The sequence below is a fragment of the Lissotriton helveticus genome, chromosome 11, assembly GCF_964261635.1.
Source record: "Lissotriton helveticus chromosome 11, aLisHel1.1, whole genome shotgun sequence".
Classification (NCBI taxonomy): domain Eukaryota; kingdom Metazoa; phylum Chordata; class Amphibia; order Caudata; family Salamandridae; genus Lissotriton; species Lissotriton helveticus.
Genome location: NC_136072.1, coordinates 28,486,444 through 28,513,978, shown reverse-complemented (window position 1 = coordinate 28,513,978; position 27,535 = coordinate 28,486,444). Strand labels below are relative to the sequence as shown.

Genomic DNA, 27,535 nt, shown 5'->3' with positions numbered 1-27,535 from the left:
ATCACTGCCACCCTCTGGTTCACCACTGCCACCCTCTGGTTGATCACTGCCACCCTCTGGTTCACCACTGTCACCCTCTGGTTCTCCATTGCCACCCTCTGGTTCACCACTGCCACCCTCTGGTTGATCACTGCCACCCTCTGGTTCATCACAGCATCCTCTGGTTCACCACTGCCACCCTCTGGTTCACCACTGTCACCCTCTGGTTCACCACTGCCACCCTCTGGTTCATCACAGCACCCTCTGATTCACCACTGCCACCCTCTGGTTCATCACTGCCACCCTCGGGTTCATCACTGCCACCCTCTGGTTCACCACTGCCACCCTCTAGATCATCACTGCCACCCTCTGGTTCATCACTGCCATCCTCTGGTTCGCCACTGTCACCCTCTGGATCATCACTGTCACCCTCTGGTTCATCACTGCCACCCTCTGGTTCATCACAGCACCCTCTGGTTCATCACTGCCACCCTCTGGTTCACCACTGCCACCCTCTGGTTCATCACTGTCACCCTCTGGTTCATCACTGCCATCCTCTGGTTCGTCACTGCCACCCTCTGGTTCACCCCTGCCACCATCTGGTTCACCACTGCCACCCTCTGGTTCACCACTGCCACCCTCTGGTTCATCACTGCCACCATCTGGTTCATCACAGCACCTTCTGCTTCACCACTGCCACCCTCTGGTTCATCACTGCCACCCTCTAGTTCATCGCAGCACCCTCTGGTTCACAACTGCCACCCTCTGGTTCATCACTGCCACCCTCTGGTTCAACACAGCACCCTCTGGTTCACCACTGCACCTTCTGGTTCATCACAGCACCCTCTGGTTCACCACTGCCACCCTCTGGTTGATCACTGCCATCCTCTGGTTCATCACAACACCCTCTGGTTCACCACTGACACCCTCTGGTTCATCACTGCCACCCTCTGGTTAATCACAGCACCCTCTGGTTCACCACTTCCACCCACTGGTTCATCACTGCCACCCTCTGGTTCATCAGAGCACCCTCTGGTCCACCACTGCCACCCTCTGGTTCATCACTGCCACCCTCTAGTTCATCACTGCCACCCTCTGGTTCACGACTACCACCCTCTGGTTCATCACTGCCACCCCCTAGTTCATCACTGCCACCCCCTGGTTCATCACAGCACCCTCTGGTTCACCACTGGCACCCTCTGGTTAATCACTGCCACACTCTGGTTCATCACAGCACCCTCTGGTTCACCACTGCACCTTCTGGTTCATCGCAGCACCCTCTGGTTCACAACTGCACCTCTGGTTCATCACTGCACCCTCTGGTTCACCACTGTAGATTATGGGGAGGAAGCACACTTGCCCAGCCTCAACTGTCACCCTCTGGTTCATCACTGCCACCCTCTGGTTCATCACAACACCCTCTGGTTCACCACTGCACCTTCTGGTTCATCACAGCACCCTCTGGTTCACCACTGCCACCCTCTGGTTGATCACTGCCATCCTCTGGTCATCACAGCACCCTCTGGTTCACCACTGCCATCCTCTGGTTGATCACTGCCATCCTCCGGTTCATCACAGCACCCTCTGGTTCACCACTGCCACCCTCTGGTTCATCACTGCCACCCTCTGGTTCATCACAGCACCCTCTGGTTCACCACTGCCACCCTCTGATTCCTCACTCCCACCCTCTGGTTCATCACAGCACCCTCTGGTTCACCACTGCCACCCTCTGGTTCATCACTGCCACCCTCTAGTTCATCACTGCCACCCTCTGGTTCACCACTGCCACCCTCTGGTTCATCACTGCCATCCTCTGGTTCATCACAGCACCCTCTGGTTCACCACTGCCACCCTCTGATTCATCACACCCACCCTCTGGTTCATCACAGCACCCTCTGGTTCACCACTGCCACCCTCTGGTTCATCACTGCCACCCTCTAGTTCATCACTGCCACCCTCTGGTTCATCACTGCCACCCTCTGGTTGATCACTGCCACCCTCTGGTTCACCACTGCCACCCTCTGGTTGATCACTGCCACCCTCTGGTTCATCACAGCATCCTCTAGTTCACCACTGCCACCCTCTGGTTCACCACTGTCACCCTCTGGTTTTCCACTGCCACCCTCTGGTTCATCACAGCACCCTCTGGTTCACCACTGCCACCCTCTGGTTCACCACTGTCACCCTCTGGTTCACCACTGCCACCCTCTGGTTCATCACAGCACCCTCTGGTTCACCACTACCACCCTCTGGTTCATCACTGCCATCCTCTGGTTCACCACTGCCACCCTCTAGATCATCACTGCCACCCTCTGGTTCATCACTGCCACCCTCTGGTTCGCCACTGCCACCCTCTGGATCATCACTGTCACCCTCTGGTTCATCACTGCCACCCTCTGGTTCATCACAGCACCCTCTGGTTCATAACTGCCACCCTCTGGTTCACCACTGTCACCCTCTGGTTAATCACTGTCACCCTCTGGTTCATCACTGCCATCCTCTGGTTCATCACTGCCACCCTCTGGTTCACCCCTGCCACCCTCTGGTTCACCACTGCCACCCTCTGGTTCACCACTGCCACCCTCTGGTTCATCACTGCCACCATCTGGTTCATCACAGCACCCTCTGCTTCACCACTGCCAGCCTCTGGTTCATCACTGCCACCCTCTAGTTCATCACTGCCACCCTCTGGTTCACCACTTCCACCCTCTGGTTCATCATTGCCACCCTCTGGTTCATTACAGCACCCTCTGGTTCACAACTGCCACACTCTGCTTCATCACTGCCACCCTCTGGTTCATCACAGCACCCTCTTGTTCACCACTGCACGTTCTGGTTCATCACAGCACCCTCTGGTTCACCACTGCCACCCTCTGGTTGATCACTGCCATCCTCTGGTTCATCACAACACCCTCTGGTTCACCACTTCCACCCTCTGGTTAATCACAGCACCCTCTGGTTCACCACTGCCACCCTCTGGTTCATCACTGCCACCCTCTAGTTCATCACTGCCACCCTCTGGTTCACGACTACCACCCTCTGGTTCATCACTGCCACCCTCTGGTTCATCACAGCACCCTCTGGTTCACCACTGCCACCCTCTGGTTCATCACTGCCACCCTCTGGTTCATCACTGCCACACTCTGGTTCATCACTGCCACCCTCTGGTTCATCACAGCACCCTCTGGTTCACCACTGCCACCCTCTGGTTCATCACTGCCACCCTCTGGTTCATCACTGCCACCCTCAGGTTCATCACAGCACCCTCTGGTTCAGCACTGCACCTTCTGGTTCATCACAGCGCCCTCTGGTTCACAACTGCACCTTCTGGTTCATCACAGCACCCTCTGGTTCACCACTGTAGATTATGGAGAGAAAGCACACCTGTCCAGCCTCAACCGAGACACATTAATTTGGGGCTGATTAATGTGTTACTGAATTTGAGCTTCAAGTCCGGCACCTGCTTTGTTATTTGTAAGTGCTTCCTGTTGTGGTTTAATTTTTGTGACTACCTGGAGCACTGGGACAGAGAATAGTTGCAAGAAGGCAACAAACTCTGGAGGCGCCCCTCAGGAAGCCCTTACAAGGTTACAGCAGGTGCCCAAGTTGAAGTTCATTTCTTTGTAACCATTTTGTAAATGGTTACAAAGAAATTAGCTTCAACTTGGGCACCTGCTGTAACCCTGTAAGTGCTGCATGTACTTCAGTTTTTGAAAATCCGTCCCGCTCGCGAGTTCGAAATTGCAGAAAATCCGCGAACTCGCGAGCGGGACGGATTTTCCGCCCATACTTCATTGTAAGTTTCCACTCCCACAAAAAATACCTGAGTCTCATCTTGCCTCAAGGGCCAGGTTTATTGCAGGTTGGGTTATGCTATCATCTTCTATCTGGATGTCTAGGTGGCTAGGGGTTCATGGGCCACGCTGGCCACTGGCCCTGGAATGTCTAAGCATGTGTCTGAGGTCAGTAGAGACAACACTGACCAGTCTAAATGTCTCTCCATATCACATAGATGCATTGATGACAAAAGTCTTTTCCCCGCTAATGCTGGAGCTGTGAGTTCTCCAAGTAAAGGGTCCTTTAATTCTTCTCTGCTCCGACTGGCAACCGAGCGAGGGTGGACTTTGTACCTCAGGGTGAACCAGATATGGAACCGGTAACGCACACGTTTCAGGAACCGTCGCTGTTCTTTTCAATGGAGCTAAAATCCCACTCTTTCTATTGCATCTCATTCCAATCCCAAAATTTGAGCGGCTTTAGGATGACCCACACCCAGGCCCTTATGTACTAATGTGTTTCCCCATAGACACAGAATGGGTAAAAGCCTTTGCGATATCAGGCACCTAGTGAGACTTTGTGTAAAGCGTACTTAGCAGACACATGTCAACCAGTTGTCGCTGGTACCAATAGAACAATAGTGGTACTGTTAGAAATCAAGCACTTGCCATGTTATTATATAACATTTGCCAATATTTGTTTGACTTTTTTTTATCCAACACATTATCACGAGCAAGAAGGACCTATTGTAGCATGCATATAGGCACATCAATGTGGAAATCCCAATAAACGTGCACATCCAGCTGTAGTCCATCTTGGGCGCGATATCCGTGTGCTTTGGTGATATTGGATGAAGACAGTGCTTAATTTGAGCTGGGTGTTTCCAGTGCTTGCACTTGTCAGAAGTGCTTCCATAAGTGGCTGTTAGGTGGTGAAGTGGTGCCCGTTGGTGCCAAGCACACCTGATGAGCATGCTCCCACTGCGGAGAGATCTTTGGCACCAAGAGCTGGCAGGCTGCACACAATCCCAGGGGATGCCACCTCAGGCCTGCATGCTGGTGTCATTTGGGTCCCCTTTGGCAAGCAAGGTGGTAACTGCCGGCATTTGGCTTCACTAGCAGCCGTCTCCTAATTGAAATTTTGAGCCCTGCCCTGAAGTTGTTTTAACAAATGAAGCACAAGCCACTGGAGGATCACTCTCCAGGAGATGGGTGATGGCTGAAAGGTAAGTCTTCAGCTAATGCTTAAGTGCCAGGGCCTGTGTCAGGGGCAACTGCACCTTACGCCACCAAATGTATGACGTTACAACGCACACTTTTACAACGCATACCTTTACAACTCATTTTTTACAATGCAACATCCATTACAATGCATTCCATTACAACGCATGCCATTGCAACGAAATTTAAAAAACTACCTTTACAACGCATACTATTACAACGCATTACATTACTTTGCATGTTTGGTAAGAGTTGGATAGTGTAGGGGTGAAAATTACTATTCTAACTCCAGGGGGTACAACAGTAGGGTAAGTGTTGGATAGAGTAGGGGTAAACATTACTATTCTAACTCCAGGGGGTGCAACAGTAGGGTAAGTGTCGGATAGTATAGGGGTAAAAATTACTATTCTAACTCCAGGGGTGCAACAGTAGGGTAAGTGTTGGATAGTGTAGGGATAAAAATAACTATTCTAACTCCAGGGGGTGCAACAGTAGGGTAAGTGTTGGATACCTGGTGTAGGGGTACAAATTACTATTCTAACTCCAGGGGGTGCAACAGTAGGGTAAGTGTTGGATAGTGTAGGGGTAAACATTACAATTCCCACTCCAGTGAGTGCAACAGTAGGGTAAGTGTTGGATAGCGTAGGGGTAAAAATTACTATTCTAACTCCAGGGGGTGCAACAGCAGGGTAAGTTTTGGATAGTGTAGGGGTAAAAATTACTATTCTAACTCCAGGGGGTACAACAGTAGGGTAAGTGTTGGAGAGTGTAGGGGTAAAAATTACTATTCTAACTCCAGGGGGTGCAACAGTAGGGTAAGTGTTTGATAGTGTAGGGGTAAAAATTACTATTCTAACTCCAGGGGGTGCAACAGTAGGGTAAGTATTGGATAGTGTAGGGGTAAAAATTACTATTCCCACTCCAGTGAGTGCAACAGTAGGGTAAGTGTTGGATAGCGTAGGGGTAAAAATTACTATTCTAACTCCAGGGGGTGCAACAGTAGGGTAAGTGTTGGATAGTGTAGGGGTAAAAATTACTATTCCCACTCCAGTGAGTGCAACAGTAGGGTAAGTGTTGGATAGCGTAGGGGTAAAAATTACTATTCTAACTCCAGGGGGTGCAACAGTAGGGTAAGTGTTGGATAGCGTAGGGGTAAACATTACTATTCTAACTTCAGGGGGTGCAACAGTAGGGTAAGTGTTGGATAGTGTAGGGGTAAAAATTACTATTCCCACTCCAGTGAGTGCAACAGTAGGGTAAGTGTTGGATAGCGTAGGGGTAAAAATTACTATTCTAACTCCAGGGGGTACAACAGTAGGGTAAGTGTTGTATAGTGTAGGGGTAAAAATTACTATTCTAACTCCAGGGGGTACAACAGTAGGGTAAGTGTTGGATAGTGTAGGGGTAAAAATTACTCTTCTAACTCCAGGGGGTGCAACAGTAGGGTAAGTGTTGGATAGTGTAGGGGTAAAAATTACTATTCTAACTCCACGGGGTGCAACAGTAGGGTAAGTGTTGGATGTTAATGTTATGCGTTGTAATGGTATGTGTTGTAATGACTGAGTTGTAATGACATGCGGTGTAGTGGTGTGCGTTGTAGTGTCATGCGTTGTAATGGTTGCGTTGTAAATGCATGCGTTGTAATGGATGTTGCGTTGTAAATGTTTTGCTGTAATGGTAGTGTGTTGTAAAAGTTGCGTTGTAAAGGTTGTTTCCCTACGCCACCCATTGCCCCTGTCAGCGCTAGCAATAGCAGCGTTGTGATTGGTCTGAGCACCGTGGTTCAGTGCTCCGAGAGGGACCGGGGGCCTGGGCACGTTCTCCACCCAGGCCGCGATACAGCCTCGGGCTGGCCAAACATTCATGCGCACTTAAGACAGCGCCACCACTGTTCCTGTGACGTCCAGCCCCGCTTCATATCAGCTGAGACAGAGACAGAAAAATAAAATAATAACAATGTTTGTTATTATTATTTTATTTTTCCATTTTGAACTTCTCACAGAGCAGTGGGGCGACGCTCCTCTGCCTTAGCGCCGCTGTCCCGTGCTGTCTCCAACTTGGCTCATTTTCAGGGTCAGGGCAGCTCTGATGACGCACCTCTCTCCCTCTCTGCACCTCCCCCCACCCCTCTGCTTTCTCCTGTGCCCTCCTTTTATCTTACCCTCTTTTTATCTCCCCTCCTCCTCCTCATTGTGGCCTTCATACCATGAGGCAGTTCAACTTTCACTTGTGTCCCATGAACTAGTTCACTGCAGGCTGTGATTTGCTTCTATTATTAATTGATGTACATCACTCTGAGTCACTTTCACTCAAAAGGAAACCTTTAAATATATATGTAAATAGATAAAAGATGAGGTTTTGGATGCAACCCCTTTCTTCAGCATTTTTTAACAACCCCGACCACCCAGAGATGCCAGCTGTAAGCCCAGGGTAAGATTGCAACCTTTATTACACCTGCAGAAAAGTCCTGCCAGAATCTTTTCCCTCAAAAGAACACCACACAGCTCTGCACAAGTCGTAAATCTTCGCAAAAGCAACAGTTCACACAATCATTATTTTGATTATGGAAACCGCAAGTTTTTCCCTTATTTAGTTCTTTAAAAAATTCCATGTCGTTTGGACCTGATTTCACTTTCTGTGACGCGCCCAGGGTATAAAAGGCACATGATATAACTGCCATTACCACAAGGACATTGTGGAGTTAGACTGTTCTGATAGATGGAGTTTTAAAAGCCGACCTCTCAATGTGGAACTGATGTGTCTCTGATAGCAGGGGGGAAGGGTTGGGTGCTGGGGGGGGGGGGAGCATGAAGGACATCAGAGTAAATGAAGGGAAGGTTCAAACGTCACATGATGTATCATTCCACTACAACTGGACACCCCAACATCCAAGACATCTCAAGGCTGGAAGCAATTCTTCCCTTGATCACCTACCAACTTCTAGCTCTCCTTGTCGCTCAGCTGAGAACCCAACAATGTGCTCTGTTAGGAGACCACCCTTCTTGTTCCTATGCAATGTCTTTTTGCACCCTTCTCATGAGAAGACTGTGTACCTGGTAATCTATGTTGGCGCTTTTCTCATCTGTACTCTCATTCAATAAATGTTTGAAAAAAACTATTAATGTTATGCAAAAGTGTTGGAGCCAGTGCTTAATTTGAGCCGGAGGTAGCAGGTGGGGTCCACCAGCCCTCATTTTCGGGGACTGGCACTTTTTTTCCTCATCTGACATTTACCGAAAGCAAAAGAGGAAAAATCACACAAAGTGGAAAGAAAGTAAAAGAAAGGCGGAAAAACCATCACAAAGGGAGAAAGCGGGGACCGGCAAGAGTGGGATAAAGATACTGGGAGTGTCTGGTAGTGGATTAAAGAGGCATGAGGTGGATTTAAGTCTACCCCACCGTGGCATTCCACGCAACACCGTCCTCAGGGTCGGAGCAGAGCTTCCGCACCGGCAATCACTCTTTTACAAATTAAGCACTGGTGAGAGGGTCCACGTGGTTGCCGTGCATAGCAATAGTGCACTTTCCTTGTGCAGACTCTGTAGGCTTAAGAGAGTTTTGACTTATCTCAGCCACTCCTAAAAAGCACTGATTCGGTATGCATCTGCTCATCCACTCCGCGATTTCCACCTCTCCTAAAGTGTATGAACTATGTCAATCAATCAACCAATCAGTAGATTTGTAGAGCACTACTTGTCACCTGTGAGGGTATCCAGGCGCTGTCAACTACATTTTACCACCTAGACCAAGGTATCCTGATATTACCAATGCTGCCCTAATCCTTTATATGAGGGCTGCACATCAGACGATCATTACAGAAATATCGTCTACGTAAAAATGGTGTCCTAAATATGGTTTACAAAAATAATATGTTTGCTATGTGTGATTAATTTCTTAAAGGCGCATTGCAGCTTTGCAAAACTATGATTTTAGGTTATTTTACTTCCCCTAATTACCTAACTTTAACTTTCTGTACTGATACTTTTATTTCAATAAACGTACATTGAGAACCGAAAATGTATTTATTTATTTATTTCGAGTTTTATATCGCGCGTAGTTACCCTGGAGCATTCCAGCGCTTGTTCCAGAAACAGAAAGGTGGCAGTCAAACGTACTCAAAGGCGTCAGTTAGGGAAAAGATGTGTTTTAAGGAGTTTGCGGAAACGGAGAAGACAGGTCTCTGAACGCAAACTCAGGGGGAGTGAGTTCCATAGAATAGCTATATTGACTGAGAATCTTCTTCCCCCTGTACGTGCCTTTTTAACTATAGGAGTCTTGAGCAGATGTTTCTGCTCTGAGCGCAAGGCTCTATTGGCCTTATAGGGTATAACTAGATTCTTCAGGATAGGAGGACCTTTATCCTGCAGAATTTTATGCGCGAGGCAGAGGGACTTAAATTTGACCCTTTCGCGCACCGGCAACCAATGCAGTGCCCTCAACGCAGGTTTAGCCGACCATGACATTGGGATATTCTTAAGAAGCCGCGCTGCAGCGTTTTGAATTTGTTGGAGTTTGTTGAACGTTGCTTCAGGGACACCAAGAAAGATAGCGTTGCTATAATCCAATCTTGATACAATTAGCCCCTGAATGAGCAGCTTCCTGGACGGCGGTGGGAGGAGGGGCAGAACTTTCTGAGCTGACCAAAACAGACTCCTGCCGTTTTTTTCGCCTGAGTCCTGAAGGAGAGATCTTGTTCCAGCCACACCCCAAGACTCTTAATCTCCTCCTTTGGGCTCGGGAGTACGCCCAAACAACTGGGCCAGATAGTCGAGGGGAGTGAAGAGCCTTTATGCCCTAAAAGCATTATTTCGGTCTTTGAACCGTTCAGCTTCAGTGCTGACTCGTGCTGACTCACACATCCAGGTGTAGACTTTGGACATGCAGGAATGCAGCGTGTCTGGGCTTTCGGCAAACTTGGATAAAGCGACCACCAACTGAGTGTCATCAGCGTAGCTCACGATTTTGATATCAAATGGGGCAACCACGTCCTCCAAGGGGGCCATATACACATTGAACAATGTGGGGCTTAAGGAAGAGCCTTGTGGTACACCACAGTGGAGGGGGATTGACGCTGATCGTGCACTACCTTCCCACACCTGGTAGGTCCGGTCGCAAAGAAATGACTTGAGCCATTTCAATGCCGTCCCAGTCACCCCTACATCTGACAGCCATTGAATTAACACTTGATGATTAACAGTGTCAAAAGCTGCACTGAGGTCCAGGAGGATCACTGCCACTGATCCTCCCGAATCCAAAATGCTTCTGGCTTCTTCAACGACTGCCAGTAGGGCGGTGTCGATGCCCTGTCCCGGCCAAAAGCCTGTTTGCGAATTTCTCAACAGGCCATTGGACTCAAGAAAGTGTGATAGATGAAAATTCACCAGTCTTTCCGTGATTTTACTGAGTCCAGGAAGCAAGGAAATAGGCCTGTAATTCGCCATGTCAAGAGGGTCTAAATTGGGCTTTTTCAAAAGAGCTTTTACAACTGCTCCCTTCCAGTTCAAAGGAACCAGACCACATGCCAAGGATGCATTGATCAAATCGGTCACAGGGTTAGCGATAGTGGATCCTACCTGTTTCAGAATCCTCATAGGGACTGGATCACTAGGGGAGCCGCTCTTAATAGTGACCAGTGCCTTAAGGACCTCATCCACAGATACTGGTCCAAAGGCTTCCAAAAGGACGGGGGATCCAACTGACCCACTACTAGCCTCTACTCTCTGGTTCATCTGGGACAGGGCACTTAGGATGTTCACTATTTTAGTATGGAAATAGTTCGCTAAATCCTTGCATTTCTCTTCTAGATTATCGTGGGCTGGAGGCGGCTCGGGAACACTCAAAAGCTCCTTAACCACTAAAAAGGTTTCTCTGGAGGAGTTTGAAGAGTTTTTAATTCTCTCCTCAAAGAATTGTGCTTTAGTGCCCCGAAGAGCAAGTTTGTACGCCCTTATCGCCGAGCGATATTCAATTCTGTTATTTTCCTCCCAGTCCTTCCTCCAGGCACGTTCAAGCTTCTTGCAACCCTTTCTAAGGGTTCTTAGCTCAGGCGTATACCAAGGAGCAGAGCCTATTCTCTTCTCTCTTTTTGCGACCGTTATTTTTGGGAGGATAGAGTCGAGTGAGCTGGTCAATCAGATACCGAGATTCGCATCTGCCAGTACTGGGTCCAGAGCAGGGGGGGGACGCGAACATTCAAGTTGAGGAATCCAATTTTCGACAGACAGCCTAGACCGAGGTCTTTCCGAGGTACAAACACTGGGGAAAGATGTAGTCATGGCCTCGGTTTGCCAAGTAAAAGGAATCAAAAAGTGGTCCGACCATGGGAGTGGAAAGGGAGGCAAAGCTTTCACAACGGACACATTAGTAAAGATCGGGTCAAGCAAATGGCCCTTGTTATGAGTTGCTCCCAAATTGATAAGGTCTACCTCATATACCTTATGATCACATTGAAGGTCTGCCGCCAACAGGTCCGCCGGGTCATTAAAATTAAGTTTAAAGTCTCCCAACATCATAAAATTAGTGGTCGTGGAAGCCAAGACCGTGACGGTTTCCATCAGGGAGCTGACAAAATTTCCGATGCATCCTGGAGGACGATACACCAATAACCCAGACACTGATACCGTAGGCGAAATCTGGAAAGAGAACTTATAGCTCTCACACCCCACTATTCTGTGCCCTACACACCAAAGAATCCCTGTAAAGTATGGCAATACCACCTCCCCGACCCACTGGCCTATTCTGAGAGTGAATTAAAAAGCCAGGGGGAAGGGCTCTTACAATATCCACCCCTGAGCCCGATGTAAGCCATGTTTCCGTTAAAAACAAGATGTCTAAGTTATGGTCCTGTATGAGAAAATTATTCTCTAAGGAGTGCTTCGGGAGAGATCTGCACTTCAACGAAGCCATTTGCAGGGAATTCTTTACCGTAGATTGCCGGGATGGGCAGCATATTCCACAGTATGAGAAAGGTTTTGCTCCTCTATACATATAAGTGCAGGTAGGAATATTTGGGGGGCGTAGTGATAAAAGATCATCGCGGGTATAAGTGATACTGGACCCTAAAGAATTTAGCATAGGGTCAGGCCCTAGGCCCGGCTGGGCCCGGACGGGCACAGACGGGCTGGACTCTGGACCGACTCCGGCGAGAGTCCGGCGAGCCCACTGCGCGTGACCGCTGCGCCTTAGCATGACCGTATTAAATAAAGGTCTAGCGTCCTTCTGACGACTAGACCGTCAGCCAAGATGGCGCCGCCAGACGTCCTTCACTCCCTCAAGATGTCCGCCGAAGTGGAGATGCTCGGCAAGGGGGCCCGCAGAAAAAGCGGTGAATTTCCAATTACAGTGCAGGCAAGTGGGCCAAATATTAAAACCGGGGAAGAAGGCAAAATAAACACTAAAGTAAATGCCAAAACGGGAATATTAAAAAATATCGCTACAAACCTCGCAGATTTACACAATTAAGCGCAGCACGCTCTGGTTGCATGCTCATGCCACCAGTCAGCCTTGTGATGCGGCTTCTCCTACTGACAATGACTAAGAGTTATAGTCCAATGTTATAACTTTCCCGCCTATTGACCCCATTAATTAATAATATTAATTTAGATGTGGAATATCTAAGTCCCATTTGCTGTGTATTTTTTACTATGAACTCGAATGAGCTATACTGGTACCATACCTGTTTTAGCCCTGCGGTTACACCATCAGTGGGAATTGTGATACATTGACCATCTTATGTATAGGGGTGGGCAGTAAACTTTGCTCAACTGGCAGAGTTCGTTGAGCTTTGCCCACTCCGTGCTCCGCCAGGAGTACGGAGTTCCAGAAAAAGTCTACGGACCGACACATGGGGGAGTTTTTCTCACGCGCAGCTCCCTTTCATTAGGTTAGCAAGCATGAGCAAGGAAAATGGAGGGCTCGGATGAGTCCCGGAGCAATATTTCAAAGCAGGCGGTTGCGGCAGGTCGCTACCATTCACATTGAGGATGCTACCGCTCAAGCAGAAAATCCACTCTAGCAGCAGAAATAAGCAGAGGCGAATGGTGCAGTTTGCACCGATTTTACAGTGCATCACAAGCTCCCACGGCTAAAAATCAGCTTGAGCAGCGTGCAGTTCTCGCGGAACTCAGTGAAATCTCATAGAGTTTTCAAGTGACTCTACAGAATTTCATGGAGTACAATTCGGCTTGTTCCACCGACCCCTGCTTAATGTAGAGAACAGTGATCCCACTGGCACAATAGAAAACTATAAACAGAAAAATAAGAACGTCTTACAGTAAAAAACAATTGTACTTATTTTGTGTGGAACTCAATTGATTTTAGATCCAGATTACAAAAATAAACTTTGTGTAAGATTTCTAATTAGGCGTTCATTACTGCGATTCTAGGGGAAACATCCTTTACAACGGAACCGTTACAACGCGGTACCGGTACAACGCAGGATTTACAACGAAAGTCGTTACAACGACTTTCGCTGGAGGGTGCTCTAGGATAGGGGATAGTTTAATTTACTATCCAACACCTTCCCTACTATCCACGGGGACTGAAGTTGGAATAGTAAATTAAACTATTCACTATCCAGCGCCCCCCCAACGCAGGTCGTTGTAACGACTTGCGTTAAACCTGCGTTGTAAAGGTACGCGTTGTAACGGTACGCGTTGTACCGTCATACATTCCAATTCTAGTAATGAGAGCCTTAGTCTCAATGCAAACAGTTCAATGTGAAAATATGCTACAACAAAGAAGAATAGAATTATGATGGTGGAAGTCAGCTGAAAAGTCAATAAACGTATTCGTAGAATTTCTGTCAGAGCCAACATTTTACTGAATAAGATTTTCATTGGTTCCTTTTCTTTGAAGGACATGTCTCAGCCCGAATCAGGAAACGCCTGGATTGACCTGTTCAATGAAATTCAGGAGGAGGAGCTGGAGGAGGGGTATGGAGACACATGGCGGCTCCAATTCAACTATAGCATAACTAACGAGCTGGCGCAAGAGAAGCAGAAGGAAGGGTGGAAGGTGTTTGAGAAGGCATCTAAAGGCAGGTAAATATGTTAAACCGTGGTGAGCATCCCCAACCCTACTGGATACCACAATGAATCCCAAAGGGACTGATTCCAACTCCCATTCACTTGAGGTTGAAAAATGGGTTTCAGTAAGATAGGTGATATTAACTCTTATTGTGGTGAACGTTGTTTAGTTTGCAAAAAATATAAGTGCCAACGCCCAAAGATGGTCTTAGGAGGTTGCGGTCAACGCGACTGCAGCCAGTTGCAACTGCTGGCACTGAAACTGTTGTACCGTCCCTTTCTCAGACATAGTTCCTTTCTCAGTACTATTGCTTTGTATTTCACTCCTCAGATTTCCAACTAGATTTTGCAGCTCCATAGAAACACTAACAAATATATTGAATTTGATAATTAGTTTCAAATAAGCATTGGTCTTATCTTATCTTATCTTAAGGGAAGTTTGTATAGTGCTCTGTCACCGTAAGTTTCCTGGCTCTTACTGGTCCATGTTAGTGAACAGAAAGGCTTGCATGAGAACCCCAGACATGTGAAATGACAACAAGGTTCTCATTGCAGAAACTGGCAGTGCCCAACGTGCACCAGTGGATGACTCTACCTCCAGGTGGCATTCACCACCAATCACACAATGGCATAATATATTATTTTATGATATATAGGGCAGTTTTTATGCACCGCAATGTTCAGTAACTCCTTGGCCTCTTGCTGCTGTTGGGTTAGTATGAATGTCGTCTTTTGTCTGCTGGTTGTGGCTTCTTTTCCAAATAGTTGTGGCTCTAAAAGACTGTCAGATCTTGCATCCTTCACTCTTGGTGTGAGTTTTGGGTTTCAATTATGTGTGTAAGTCTCACTAGGTACTCATTATGCAGACTATTGAATACCCTATCCAAGATGGCCGTCTTTCAGATCTGTCTCTGCTAACCTAGGATCACATTTTTTTTAAATAGGTGAAACAATTGACGAGCCCTCAACCATCCATGATCCCCAACAGAAACCCTAGGGTCTAGTGGAAGGTTGTGACCTACTATGCCCTCGGTGTATGTGTGTGTTGTGGTCCAGTATGTGGTAATGACTGCACACCCCCATATGACGTGCAGGAACGTGCCCTCCATTTTCTTACAATGTCAGTATGCGGCTGTAATGGCTCTGCTTACTTTCCACATCCATGGGGATAAAAGTATGCACGGTGCAAGTATCTTAATTGGTCGAGTTCGAGTATAACAGAATTAGTCGGGAATCTGGGGTCCATTTTTGCTTCAGTCCGATCGTCATCCTCAAAGACTCCCCATTTTTCTCTGAGATACAAGAATGGGTCAGTAGAGTTAACGATCGATTAAGGACCTCTACACCCATGAGATCCCCTTCCACACGACTTGTTTCATTGTGATTTTTGCCTCCAAGAAGTGGAGCCCAGGTGTCATGTCCTCTAGGAAAGGACATTGTTATATAAGTAGGTCAGCGGTCTAGCTTGCCCGGACAGAAATGGGACACCAGGAACTTCCTGGGAGGAGACGAGAAGCATTAGTTTCCCTGTCACTATCTGAGTAGACAGAGAGAAGAGGACTTGTGGAGAGCACCTCCACATCAGTAGGCTATGTATTAGAGTTGAGGAATTAATAAAAAGGAGAGAACAACCTTATGCCTGACGCTGTCTTTTATGCAGAGTGTTATGCTTATCAGGGCTGTGACAAGTAACCTATCCAGAACAGGACTGGACACCAGGCACCGCACACAGCTCTGCATATGGCTGCTAGGGCGGACCTGAGCTCCAAGTACCTAAAGAATTGACTGTCATGAATTGCAAGGTCAACTGTTAATTGTTCAAAGGATTTCATAAGGTCGGCCAGAAGTCTCCGATCTTGAAGATACCAATGATATCCAATGCTTGGAGTCCCTGTGTCCGAGAAGTGTGTTATGCGACTAGGGGGGTCTCCGCGGTCACCCAGCCCTGCCAGCCTAGGTGTTTGATTGCTGCTTTCTGGCAGTGTGTTGTGATCCTAGAGATTGTGGGTAGCAAGTGCAGGGCCTGAGCTCCATACAGAGGGGAGTAAAGGTCATACGGTTTCAGTATGGATAGCTCCTGGTGTATCGCTGTGTCCACCCTGTTGCAAAAGAGGCAATCATTCAACGAAATAAGTTGGGAGGTCCAGTACTTAAATTGGAGGTTAGGGATCCCCAACCCTCCGTCAGGCATAGTCTGTGCACATGTACCAAATTATTCATGCGGGTTACTCCGCCCACAAAAATTGTGCTAATAAATAGTGTTGTTCCTGAAAGAAATGTAGGAGAAGAGAATAGGGGTAGTTTTGTTTATTGAACTAGATATGGGTCAGGGCTACCATCTTGAAGAAGGCATCTTGACCCATGATGGTTAATTGAAGCTTGGCCCAGTTGCGGAGTTCCCGCTATCTCCTAATATGCAACGGGGCAATATTAAGTCTCCAGACTAGTCCATGGTCGAACGTGATCCTCATGTCAAGAAATCTGAGGTGGGTTGGGCCAATTTTAATTTCGAGATATAGGCATATTGTGGAGGGTCCTCTACCAGTGCTATATAAGTTGGTTGTCCCAGCTTACCCTGGAGCACAAACGCACACAAAAACACTAACTCACATCCATGCATTCACACACGATTGCAAAAACTCACACCAATTCTCTTCACTCACTCCCAAATATTCACACAAGCTCCAAACATTGAAAATAAAATCACACTTACCCGCACCGCTCTGCCTCAGAGGTCCCAGGATGGCTGGGACAGCTGCCTTCCTTCACTGGCTGACCTTAGATCAACAAATGAGGGAAGGCAGCAGTCTCTCACTCGTCACGGATTGGGATGGGGTCATTGAGACTGCTCAACCCACCACACTCTGTGAATAGGTGGCAGTGATTGACACAGCCCTAGGCATTTCAGGGATTAGAATACCAGCTCCCAGGTCCGAGGCAATTATTGACGCCCCGCCTTGTCACAAGGACAAGGGTCTTGAGGTGCTTCGCCAGGCGGAAGAGGTCATGCCTGATGGAGCTGCCAAGGTTTAGCTCAGGCAGCCTGGAGCCTGCACATTTAGGCATGTCCAGGGCCGGACTGGCCGCAGCGGGCACCAGCCATTTCCCCGGAGGGGCGCTAGGGTGGGGGGCCGTTTTTGTTACAGGGGGCTGGCAATATCGGCTCCTTGTAACAAAATCGTCCAAAAACGGCCGTAGCAAACAGCTCGGTCGCACCCCCTCCGAACCGTTTGCCAGGGCCGGTTTCGGTTCCCAGTCCGACCCTCGGCATGTCTAGCTCATGGGTGTCTGAACTGAAAAAAAGCGTGCCTTTGCTCAGCCTGGCAGACGCTCTTCTTTTTGGGGAACAGGTGAGGGGGCGTGGCCCCTCAGCCCATTAGGATGGGCCGCCGCTGGGTACGATGCATTCCCGTAGACTTTTGGCATATGGAAAATTCTTGGAATGGAGATTTTGGGCTGCTGCATGAAGTGGAGAAGGTCATCTGTATACAGAGAGATCCCGACACCCCCAAAGAACTGCATCACACCTGGTCCACTCTGCGGGGGCTCAACGACTAGGGCAAAGAATAGTGGGAAGAGAGGGTGTCCCAGGCACGTGACGCTGCCTATCTAGAAGGGGGTCAAGAAAGCACTTTTGACATGAACGGGGGCCCCTGAGGCAGAGTAAAGGGCCTTCACACACCTGTGAAATTGTTGACTAGGCCACATCCTCTCTAGTACTTCAAACATGGAGGGCCAGTGTATGGTTTCAAAGTCGACTTTGCATAAAGCCACCAATCAATGAGTTTTTATAAAATACTACATGAAACCTACAAAGCCAGTGCCTGGTACTTCTGCCAGGCATGAAGCCATTTTGGTCAGAACTCATTAGTGTGTGGATTTTCTTAACCAGCCACCTCATAATGTGAACATTCTTCACTTGGTCCTATCCACCTTAAACATCCAATCCCACCAATCAGAAACTCACATTGTAAAGAACCAATCAGAAAGCAAAGAAAACTACTCTCTGCTCATTCTGCCCCTGGTGTAGTCTTTCTTCAGTTACAGTAGGTTTGTCATGAGTGAAACTAAAGCTAAACCTAACAACAGATTCAGTGACTGACCTTTAATAATCATTTTACACTGTGTGCAGCCATCATTAAGGCACCCTTATCCATTAGATATTACAGATATGACAATTCTTTGCAAAGGGAGCAGGTGATATAAATAAACCGAACACTGCGTCCTCGTGAGTTTTATTATGTTTATTCAAGATCAACAAAACATGCAAATCAACAACTTTTCAGGTGCTATAAAAGCGAGTTAATGTTAAACCCGAATAAATGGCATTTCTTCCTTGTTCTTGTTTGTGTTGCCATTGAATAAATGTACACACAGCTGCTCCCATTTTGTGTCTGCTCTTTATTTATTCATGCAAAGTTCATTATTGCACAGGCCACGCCCCTAGAAAAGATGGAGGTTGACTGTGGAACCGAAGAATAATGCGCAACCCTTGGAGAACACGTTTAAGTATAGGTTACAGGCCTCTAGCATCAGCTGGCGTGTCTGTGACGGTTCACTGACAGAATATCGTCCCTGTAAATACTGAGATACAAAAATATCGCGGCCAAAACATTAAGGGCAATTATATAGTCATCACAACTTCATAATGGTAGGCATAAAAATAACGTGAAAAAATATATCAATGTCATTGATATAGTTTATGAAACATCGTTTTTTAAATATATATAAAATAATAAATAAGAAATATATTAAATAGTAACATTAATTAAAAAAATAAAAGTATTTTACATATATCTTAAAAAATATTACAAATAAATGTAAATTTACAAAGTTAAACACACATATATAAGAATTAATATATATTTACATATATCTACTTACAAAAAAGCTATTAAACTAATACTTTTCATTTGTATTATAATTTACAAATAATATAAAAATAAATAAATAAATATATATACATTTATATATATATATATTTATGTATATATATATATATATATAAAACATTAACATGAAATCTTTAAAAAAACAAGCTGATCTAATTAACTAAAAAAATAAACAACTTAAAATTCTTTACATTTAGTAAAATTTATTTTACACATTAAAAATATTAATCAGTACAACTATTATAATTTTTAATAAACACAATCATAATATTCTGAATTATAACAGCATAAAATAAATTATTAAATATAAAATGTAATACGTATACTTTTCCCACTACAATTTATACCAAACAACGCAAACTATTAAAATAAATATATAAAAAATCTACTTGTCCCAAGTCACACAATGCAAAAATAATAAAACTGGTTAAAATGTACAAATTTCCCTCCAATAAATGCAACAGCAGTAAAAGTGTTAGGTTGCGCATAGGTAATATATATTGGACCCATTCCAGCCAGTACAACAGTAGAGTAAGTGTTAGCTTGCGGAGGGGTAAAATGAACTATTCCCACTTCAATGATTGTAACAGTACGGAAAATGTTGTATAGCAGAGGAGTAAAATGTACTATTCCCACTCCAATAAGTACAACAGTATTGAAAGTGTTGTATAGTGGAGGGATACAATTTATTATTCCCACTCCCGTCAGCACAACAGAAGGGAAAGTGTTGGAAAGCGGAGGGGTAAAATGTACTATTCCCACTTCAATAAATGCAACAGTGGGAAAAGTGTTGGATAATGGAGGAGTCAAATTTACTATTCCCACTCCAGTCAGTTCAACATTAAAAACAAACAAAATATCTTCAAGAACATAAAATTATTGTAAAGACAAAGTAAATAAAAAAATATACATATGTTGAAAAATAAAGTACAAAAATATTTAATGTTAAACATTTTAAAAAATAAAAACATATTACAATGTTAAATACATATCACAAATACCTAGAAATATTATTATAAATTAAATACAAAAACATTTTCATATAAATAAATATTTTTATTAACAAATGATTTATTAAAAAACACGATTTATTTTATACATTTAGTTTAGTTTCTTCCCACCCTATAACACCACAAAACTCACAGCCTGCACCTAAAACATTATTTACACTATTAATATAAATATTCAGCAACAAACTAATTTTCATTAATTATGAATGAATTATAATCAATGTACTTCCCACAATATACCCCCACAAAACACACTCCACACTTATAAAATGTAACAAAAAATGATTTACACAATTAACATAATTGATTATTAAACTAATAATTTACATTTAACAAACCCGAAATTGGCGATAATGGGGATACCAAATGGTCGCACTTTCTAGGCAATGTAGTACAATTCTAATGATGTTACGCTCAACCTCCCACCAAGGCACCGCCTAACCTCTCTGCCACTCAACAAACAAAACAATTTAGGAAGGAGCGTAATCTTAATATAAAGCAAGAACAATAGCTTCAATTCACAATGATATATGTTCACAAAAAGTATCTTCAGTGATGTCTTTATTTTTCAAGTTCCGTAGTTTTCATATGCATCGCCAAATGTGATGCAGCGCGGGCAACAATTTTTTTTTTTTCGGTACTTATCTGTAATGGTCCATATTCCGCATTTTACAACCCCCCCACCCTGATCCTCCCCCGCCTGACGTCACCGCCCCGCTATAACGCTCTGCACGGGCCGTGCCTGGACAGGTTTGAGCTGGTGCACACCCCTGGTCTCCTTTTGAATAGAGGTGCATTCTTGCGGGGCGCGGCCTGGCTTGCCACAGGTAGCTCACCTCAGTACATTCAGCACAGAGGGCTCCCTTCAGCTCCATTCTAGCCTCTGTGGATCCAGTTCTTGGACACAACACCCCATTCCTTTATCAACCAGAGGCCCAGCTCTCCCCGCGTTGCTGCGTCACTCTTGCTCCTGTCTTCTCCTTGTTTTTCCCCTTGTTTTTTTAATACCTTCTCCTTGTTTTTCCCTCATTTTCACTGCCTTATACTTGCTTTATCCCAGATTCCTGAATCCTTTCTCCTTGCTTTTCCCTTGTTTTCATTGCTTTCTCCCCGCTTCTTCCCCCGTTTTTTCCTGGGTCCCTTCTCCCTTTTTTACCTCGTTTTTACTGCTTTCTCCTTGTTTTTCCCTCATTGCGGCTGAATGAACAGATCACCACGAAGCAGTTAGCAACTCCAGCGCCTTGAGACCCTCACGGGTGATTTGCTATACTTTATAAACCCTCGATTGATCGATAAACTCGCAAGATGGAGGGGTACCCGTGCACCATTTGTGACATGCAGCGTGAAAGGGAGTGAACAGCAATTGGGCTGGTCAGCAACTGCCCTCAGTTGTAGAAACCCACCATTTCAGCAGGAGGGGTGTCCACATGAGGAACAGGAGGTCCCAGCTGTTCCTATAGGATTTGTAATTCCAATAGGGCTGGTTAATCCAGCTCCATTCGGATGAAAACTCCTCCAAGTAACGATGATTTAAGACATTAAAATGTTTACCACCCAAGCCACTAAAAAAGGTTCAGACCTTCAATGCAAAATGGGTGAAATTAGGCGTGGTATTTACCAAGTGGGACAAATAACATTCATTCAGACTGAGGTATTTCACACATGTGGCAAATACGTTATTCTGACTTCTCAACTTCAAATGAGGCATAACATGCACAATAGGTATTTAACAAGCTAAATCTACATGTTTTTCCTTTTCTTATGGGTTTTGTCCCTTGATCAATTTGGGCAGTTTTGACCTGCCAAAATTCATGAAGGGAAAACTGTGAGGGTGTGATAATTATCACACAACTCCGGGGCATATGTAGAAGTCTCTATCACCACCACAGCGTCACCTAGAGTGACGTTGTGGTGACGATAGGGGCTGTGCCTTATGTACAAGGCAGCGTTAAGCCACTTAACGTGGCGTAACGCTGCATTGTACATAAGGCCCCCTGTCACGCTATGGTCAGCGTGAAAAGGGTGTGCAGTGGATGTTGCGGTGGGCGTTCCACTGCAACACCCATTCATTTTGACGCTGCCCCCTCTGTACAAGGGTGGGATACATAGGGGGCAGCGCCAAAATTAAGACCAGGAAAAAACTGCTCTTAAGATGGCGAAAAGAGGAGAAATGAATTATTTCTCCCCCTTTTTGCTTTTTCAATGTGTGCTGCCTTGTGCAGCACACACGGAAAAAGCAAAATGCCTTTGTTTTTTTTATGTACAGGAAGGTGTCCCTTCTTGTACATAACCAAACCTTTTTTTTTTAATTGCCATTTTGTCACTTTCCTGCGTGCTGCATGAAGCAGCACACATGAAAGTGACAGAATGCCATTTCAGGATTGTTTATGTCCAGGAATTGACACCTTCCTACACATAAACAATCCTCCCCTGCACGCAGACACCCTTGCACTCTGGTGCAAGGGTGCCTGCATTGGCGCTAAGTTGCTAAACTTAGCGCCATCGCAGGGGAAAACGCAAGGCTGCACCACATTCTTGTAAATAGGGTGCAGTCTTGCGTTTCAGAAGTGGCGGAGAGAGGCGTTAAGCCAAGAAGGTGAACGCCTCTCTATGCCACTTACTTTTACATATCCCCCTCAAAATTTTAATACAGTCTGTTAGCACAGGGACTGCAATGTTGTATTCATTAATGAGGATCAGTTGCTGCCATTACAAGATAAATGGAATAGAATGAGGTTTTTATCATGTGTGGTTACTACCGCTCAGTGGCGGCTCCTCTGCTAAGGCGGAGGAACGGTGCCCCACTATGTTCAAAGGAAAAATAAAATGATAATAGCACAACGTTAATAACCTTATGTTATTATAATTTTATTTTTTGCACGGAGACCCATCCGGGATAGAGCGGGGCTTGGCTGTCCTCATAGGTAGGAAGAGTGGTAACTGAACCATAAGTGGGTGTGGCTGTTTGGCCGTCTGTCTAGGGCGGGCCAAACCGCCATTTGCACTTTGCATGTTCTCCACCCGGCTGTATTGCAAGGCCGGGTGGAGAACAGGCACAGGCTCCCACTCCCTGTCTGAACACCGGACCACGGCGCTCTGACCAATCACAACACTTCTGTCATGTTGGTGACAGCAGCATTGTGATTGGCTAGGGAAGTCTGGAGGTCTGTGTGCTTCCTGGAGACTACAGAAGTGAACAGAAGAGAGGTGGCGACTGGCAGGTAAGTGGGCATTAGTTTTGTTTATTTTTTTTGTAATTCCCCTCCACCCCTGCCCCACCACTACAATTCTCTAGCGGCCGCTCCGGCTACCACCACCCTGGGTGAAGTATATACCATGTGGTAAAGACCTTGGGGCATATTATGAACGGCATGCATTGAATATCGTAAATCGCGCTTAGCGCGGATTTGATTATCGCCGACTATCGCTGGGCGGCGTATTAGCAACGCTTAGCTCACAGGCGATGTACAAACCAGCGATAGATGGCGATAATCATCATTAGCGTGTGAAATCAAGCAATGATTTCACAGCGCTAATGAAAAGCTTGTTAATATGGGAGTGTGGACTTAACCTGTCAATCCACCTCCCATACAAAACATGCTTAAGTCAGGTTTTGACCAGACATTAGGATCCGGCGATAACTGCAGTTAGCCGGACTTTTAATATCGCTTCGCAAGACCGGGCCGCCTTGCTAATACAACTCTGTTGTGTTACCGCCCTCTTTCATGTTGTATTTTTGTGGGAATGCCTATTTGCATCTCATTAGCGATGTTTATCGCTGGCATGAGATGCATTACAAAATTGGCTGCTAACATGCGCTAATGCATGTTAGCGACGCCTTGTAAATAAGGCGATAAAAATATCGCCGCTTTAAATGCAAAAAGTGATGCTAAAGTGGTGATACTGCCCTTGATAATATGCCCGCTTGTGTTTCAAGTTTTAACTTGCAAAGGAGGCATAACATGTAGAATCCATATTTTACCCCATGTTTTGCTCTTTTTACAGCCTTTTCCCCCCAATAAATGTACTTATTCTTTTTGGTTTACCAGCGGTATTTTATACTAGTGACAACCAGAGGCCAACCCAGATGCTTGAGATTTGCCAGGGTATCAAAGGATAATCAGTTGCCAGACCTTGTTCCTGCAAAGCACAAGCACTTGGTCAATATGGTGAATATGCACGAATGGGAATTAAAAGCATTAACTCCTTCGCTGCGGCGGCTATTCTTCCGCAGTGCTAAGGGGGCGGGGCGGCGGTGCGGCGGTCCCGTGCTCGTGACGGAACCGCTCCGTCACGGCACGCGGGTGAGCTGTGCTTGTGACGGAACAATTCCGTCACGGCCCGCTCGCTCAATAGAACGCGCCGCGCAGGCGCGAAATCAGCGCCACGCAGGCGCGGCGGCGGGGCCGTGACGGAACCGTTCTGTCACCAGCACAGCCCACCCGAGGCTCGTGACGGAAAGGTTCCGTCACGAGCATGGGAGGGGTTAAAACCCGCACAAGTCCTAAATTCCCTTTTCAATGGCAAAGAAACAAAAAAGGTGCAAACAAGGGCTGGAGGCACAATTCCCTATACCCCCAAGGTTTAGGAAGCTGGTCAAAAACAGCTTACCCAAATGTACACAAATAAGATAGCCCAGTACACTTTGTACACACAATATAGCAATTTGAATATTCAAAGATGCAGAATTATTTCAAAGACGAGTCGATGTTATGTTCCAGTTCATCCTTTATTTTTCATCATAAAAACTTTTGAAACCGCCAACGCGTTTGGTCCCATCCAGGGACTTCTTCAGGGCTACAAAAGTACACATAAAAAAAACTTGGGCAATATGGGTAATGCCGCCTCTAACCCAACCCCAATCACCTGCAGAGTTTAGAGGTTTTAACACTTGTCCCTGTGTTGTTGGAATTGTGCGTGGAGCCAAAGAGAAATCCGATGGAGAAAGATGGTGAAAGAAACACCCAGGAAACTACCTCCCTCCAAGATGCTCTCACTCCAGAGGTCTGCCTGCAAACAGTAGAATCCGGAAGTCACCTAATGTTCCTGGACTGAACCCTAAAATAACTGAATTATTCATCTTGGACACTATCATTCAACAGTGAGTGAATGAGTGCGCTACAGAAAGATAGGTTTAATCTTACCTCTTCCAATCAGATACAGCCACTTGGGTTCTGGCCAAGCAAATCATCTTAAGTAACTTCCAAGAACAACCAAACTGTAAAGACAGCAGGAGCCACATCAATCTGTGTAAAACAAATCTAAAAAAACATTCTTGTCACAAACTAATGACCCTCGATGGTCGAACCTCTGGTAATCTAAGGAAAATGATGGTGGAAACAGCAGCCTTTTGGCAGTTCCCAAATCCATGCCCTCTCTCACGTCGATCCTTCTTTCTGCAGCCAGATTAGGATGGAACACCTCAAAATGTTACTACCTCACTGGAGCCCTGACATAACTCACTGACTCCCCCTTGAAACCCAGATCTAGAAATCTGTCCTGCCTCACCTCAAAGCATCCACACAGGCACAAGCGTAGATTTGTGGGGGCATATTACCAACAACTTGCGAAATTTATCGCTAAATGCGCTTAGCGACTTTTTTTTATCGCTGAATATTTTTTAGCGGAGAAAACATGCTATTAGCAATGTTTTTCTCCATAGCGCTAAAATATTCAGCGATAGTGGCGTAATGCGAGAATATCGCTGAGAATACAGCGATATTCTCGCATTAGCGACGGAATGCTCCTAGCCATGTTATCCACCTCCCATTGGATAACATTGCTAAGAACTGATCAGAGCAGGCGTTAGTTTTTGGCGATAGCGGGAATAATTCCATCGCTATGCCAGCCTTGTGAATAGGCGATAGCGACATTATCGACTGCTTTCAGTTGCTAACGGGTTGGGTACGCCCACTTTGCATGTCATTAGCGATAAATTTCGCTGACATGCAAAGCGGACCCCAAACCGCTCGCTATAGCCTTCAAGCTGTCGCTAACTGCTGTTAGCGACAGCTTGATAATAGGGCGATAGGCACTTTTCGCCGGTTTAGCGGCGAAAATTCTATCGCCCCCCTTGATAATATGCCCCATGGTCTGCTACAAACATGTCTGGAAAGACCAATCATCTCAGGAGCAAAGATACAGCGGGGCTTAGTCTACCAGAGCCCCGGATTATGGGGTGCTGTTTACCGCACCTCTTAAGAACCATTGCCACAGGTTTCGGAATTTAACAAGTGCAATAAATAGCGCCTATTACAAGATTTGCCGTAAAAATGTGATGTAACTTGAGGAATTTAGCGCTTTCTGCATCAAAATAAGCATTACCTGACCACTTACTCCCATTAAATGTCGGCTGAAATTTATCGGAGAGAACAATCCAATGATGTGGTCTTTACCGTACCCGGGGGGGCAGATCTACAAGAAACAAACACAGCGCGGTGTCGCAAGCCATTTTACTGCATGCGCTGCGTTCGTTTCGAAGCACAGGGATGCAACATATTTACAACAATATGTCGTATCTCTGTGCTTCCCCCTGCACTGGTGCACAAACTGCTGCCATACGCCGGCGCAGGCACCCTTACACCATGGTGCAAGGGTGCCTACGTCGTGGGGAGATTGTTTTTGTGCAAGAAGGGGCACCCTCCCGCACAAAAACTATCAATTGAGGTGATTTCCTTTTCCAATGTGTGCTGTAGAATGCAGCACGCAATGAAAGAGGAAAAAAAACAAGGAGAAAGGAAAACATTTCTCCTCGGTGGCGTAGCATTCTAACGCATTTCCAGATTTACGATTTCTCGTAAATCTGGAAATGCATTAGTGGACATGGGTGTTGCGTGGGAACACTCACAGCAACACCCATGTCACGCCCCTAGGTGTGTCAAACATTGCCTAATTTTAATTGAGCCCTTAGAGTGAAGGTGAAGAGACAAAAAAAAATGCAATCATCTCTTTGGCCTTCTCTGGATCAAATCCATTCCCCCCTAAAACTCCCTAACAGAAGAAAGAAGATGTGAAAAATACCTCAATTAAAAAAAAAATTAAAACTTTCATTTTCTAACATTACTTGGGCTTGACAACCACCCGCTCCTAGCCCTCATCTGCTTACCGACCTCCCACAATTCCTTGCATCCACTTCTTCCTTGCTCCCTCCCAGCCCATCTCACCCTGCTCCACTTTCCTTCCATGAGTAAAATCTCACCCAAATCACCCCCTCCCTGTAATACCAGCTCTGATGCTCTTACTTATGCCCTGCTGCAATTGCTGTCCTCTTCTAGACACCCTCCTATCTGCTAATTAATTCCTGTTAATTGTAATCAGAGGCATTTCTCTCCCCAGTTGTCTGGCTGTAAAGTGCACTGACACCCATCTGGTACAGTGGCACTATAGAAAAATTGTAAAATAAAAAATATTTGCTTGAGGTGCCAGTGCAGCTGGATTGCTCACATCCCTACTTGCCTTTCCTGGCACATAACATAAGGCCCTCTTTAACCCTTCGCGTGCTGATGACGAGAGCACGGTGACGCTGTGCTGTGAGCTCGTCATGGCCTCCGCGGAACGCCCACGCGGGGATAAATACCCCGCTGTGCTGGGCGTTCCATTGAGCGGGCGGGGCCATGACGAGCTCAGCTCGT

The 27,535-nt window shown here is 46.0% G+C and overlaps 1 protein-coding gene across 2 annotated transcripts in view; it reads left to right on the top strand.

The window, feature by feature from the left end:
• Window positions 1-27,535, top strand: part of LOC144791269 (receptor-transporting protein 3-like) — a 50,572-nt gene that overhangs the window by 11,266 nt on the left and 11,771 nt on the right. For both annotated transcript variants that reach the window (XR_013602344.1, XM_078665924.1), the window contains exon 3: window positions 13,833-14,017. Coding sequence is in view for 1 of the 2 variants with exons in the window: in XM_078665924.1 (XP_078522050.1) it covers window positions 13,836-14,017 (182 nt within the window). In the remaining variant the exon portion in view is untranslated. The remainder of the gene's footprint in view (window positions 1-13,832; window positions 14,018-27,535) is intronic.